Source organism: Salvelinus sp. IW2-2015, unplaced genomic scaffold (assembly GCF_002910315.2).
Source record: "Salvelinus sp. IW2-2015 unplaced genomic scaffold, ASM291031v2 Un_scaffold11610, whole genome shotgun sequence".
In the NCBI taxonomy this organism is placed as follows: domain Eukaryota; kingdom Metazoa; phylum Chordata; class Actinopteri; order Salmoniformes; family Salmonidae; genus Salvelinus; species Salvelinus sp. IW2-2015.
This window is the reverse complement of record NW_019952867.1, coordinates 1-3,108: the sequence shown is the minus strand read 5'-3', so window position 1 is coordinate 3,108 and position 3,108 is coordinate 1. Positions and strand designations below refer to the sequence as shown.

At 47.1% G+C, this 3,108-nt stretch overlaps 1 protein-coding gene across 1 annotated transcript; it reads left to right on the top strand.

The window, feature by feature from the left end:
• Window positions 1-458: 458 nt before the first annotated feature.
• On the top strand, window positions 459-1,797 carry LOC112080087 (katanin p60 ATPase-containing subunit A-like 1; the record flags this gene model as incomplete). The annotated part of the gene is made up of 4 exons (XM_024145863.2): window positions 459-864; window positions 1,100-1,227; window positions 1,487-1,553; window positions 1,717-1,797. Coding segments are annotated over exons 1-4 (468 nt in total), but the record flags the coding sequence as incomplete, so codon positions are not given.
• Window positions 1,798-3,108: the final 1,311 nt, after the last annotated feature.

Genomic DNA, 3,108 nt, shown 5'->3' with positions numbered 1-3,108 from the left:
TGTGTGTGTGTGTGTGTGTGTGTGTGTGTGTGTGTGTGTGTGTGTGTGTGTGTGTGTGTGTGTGTGTGTGTGTGTGTGGTGTGCATTGAAGTGGACATATCAGTGTGTTGTTATCCACTGATATGAGAGGAGGAAATGCCACTTAACCAAATGATCCCCTCTTGAAGTTGACAAGCTGCTGCTTCCTATTGGATGTTCAGCTGCAGCAGCACATGGCAGAGAGTAGGCTACACATCTTCTGAATAGCATGGCGATTACAGTGACAGGACCATCATAAAAAGGTTACATGCTGCATAGTTTCATTCACTAGCTGTATGTCTTATGACTTTCTAAAATAGCCTATAGGCCCTGTAGCATCGTACAGCCACCATGATCCCTCAAACTGACGTTCTGTTTCGCTACACTGCTTGGACTTTGATTGCTTAATGGAAAATGATTGCTTAATGGAAAATGTCTGTGTCTGCCTGTCTGTGTCTGCCTGTCTGTGTCTGCCTGTCTGTGTCTGCCTGTCTGCCTGTCTGTGTCTGCCTGTGTCTGTCTGTCTGTGTCTGCCTGTCTGCCTGTCTGTGTCTGCCTGTCTGTGTCTGTGTGTGTCTGCCTGTCTGTGTCTGTGTGTGTCTGCCTGTCTCTGTCTGTGTGTGTCTGCCTGTCTCTGTGTGTTTGTGTGTCCATATGCATGTGTGTGTGTTTAGGGCCCCTACTGCAGTGAAGCGTCCTAACAGTGGGGTGAAACCCCAGCAGAGGAAGGACTCTCCAGGTATGCAGCCCAGAGGGGCTCCGGGAGGGAGGGGCCAGACCAACCCTAAAACAGACCGGCCCGCCCCCAGGGACGCCCCCCGAGGCACCAAGGTCAGAGACGACAAGGTCCGTGTACAGCTGGAGATACTACACTTATACTGTTAGGGCTGGTTTCCTGGACACATGAAGTCCTGGACTGAAAATCATGCTCGATCTCTATCTAAATAACTTTTTGAGTCTAGGACTAGACTTGATCTGTGTCTGGGAAACTGGCCCTTAAACTCGCATGTCTGTTGCCCAGGGTAAGAAGAGTATATAAGGCGGGGAAGTTAAACTTGTGTTAAACGTGTGTGTCCTGCAGGGTAAAAAGGCTGTAGCAGAGGGAGCAGGGGATGGAGAGCTGAAGAAGTTTGATGGTTCGGGGTACGACAGTGACTTAGTGGAGGCACTGGAGAGAGACATCGTCTCCCGCAACCCCAACATACACTGGTACATTAAACACATCACCTTGCTGACCTGTGTGTGTGTGTGTGGTGTGTGTGTCACTCTGACTCACTCACTTTGTGTGTATGCACTGAAGGCCTACACAATTTGCGGTGTTTGTGTGTGTGTGGTGTGTCATTGTTGTTGTGGTGTGTTGGCTGGTGTTGGGCTTTGATGTTGAGCTGTGATGTGTGGTGTGTGTGTGTGTGTGTGTGGTGTGGTTGTTGTTTCAGGGCGGTACCTTTGCTCCATGACCCCTTGAAAGGATTGCTAAGAAGTGTGTGAGAGAATGCGGTGAGTTCTGCGCATGTGTGCCAGCACGTGACTTCAAGGTACTATAATGACGCCGCTACCCTGGAAAGGTATCACACACCACACCACCACAACACGGAAGAGACAGTAACCATCTGTAGGTTGAGTTGTGGACAGTCGTCAGGCAACAAAGTGCAGTAACTTGAACCAATACCGAGTCGCGGACCACACTTCCTGTTTCAGCATGACAACTGCAGCCCATCCGGCAGTCGCGAGGAATCGACCAAGGAAATTTCCGATGAACGTTACGTGTGCAGACTCAAGGTAACTAGGCTTCTTCCAGAGATACCTGGTGGTCTGATGCTTGCTGTATGAGGCTCAGTATGGATTTGGATTAGTCAACCGAAGCACACTGAGGTTTAACCGCGGACCCAGGCCTAAAGCCTGGTACCCTGCACAGAGGCCAGCTGCTGTACTGGTCGTCTCAGTAGCTTAATCAACTTTGGCCAAATGGCATGAATTGAAGAACTTGTAAATTTAAATAACCACTTCCGCAAGCCCTGGCATTCGAGTTGGAGTGAATAGATCACTGTTGCTAGCCAGGATCGATCATCAATAGCTGGTGTGCATGGAATGATAATAGACTGTTCTATACAGTGAACACCCACAACTCTATACCGAACCACTACTAACTACTTACACTCAAACCACCTAACCTAGATCTATACGTACCAAAAGTCAATATACGCCGAGACGTGAGAAAAACATGAGAGTTCTAATCTTAAAGAACGACAGGAGGACATGCCTTAATATCTACTTGACTCCTTAACTCTATGGCTCCTACTCACTAATACCACCACTTACTACTTTTATTTAATTAAAATCTACCAGCTTGCCTACTCTCTTAACTTAACACTACCACCGGAAGTTAGCCTGAGGGGCTGCATGAACAGTCGAAAACGGTGGGAAAAGCTCCTCATCTCATATCGTCTACCAAGATGCGCAACTACACGGGATGAACTGCATTTCCCCTGCCCTGTTACTACGTACCACTGAGGCTACTACTGCAATGATAATATACCACTACTGGGCATCACCAAATCCTAACCATAATCTCACCGAAAACCTTAACTTATTCCTAAGACTCCTACCTTATATCTTACTAAGTATTAACTCTAACCACTATCCACTACTACCGACAACGACAAAGACTTCAATTAGCAGAAACGTACCCTAACTCACAGGTCTCCAACTACCCACTAACCTACCACTACCCTACTTACTACTCACTCTACTCAGTACAACTGACTGACTATCTAATTCTCGAAGCAGCCAATACCGTACTATTCAGCACACCACTACTATACTCTACCTATCTAACAAATCGACCAACCACACTACTACTACTACTACATTATCTGCCCCACTCCTCCACTACACTCAGTATGAGCTGCACACTACTACTACTACTACTACTACAATACTATACTACTACCACTACTACAGCCGACTAAAGCATCGATACCGAACGACTCCCTAACCCACACTATCTACTACACTACCACTACTACCTACCACTTATCTACTGACTACTACTAAACTTGGACCACTACTGCAATCTACTACTACGTACTA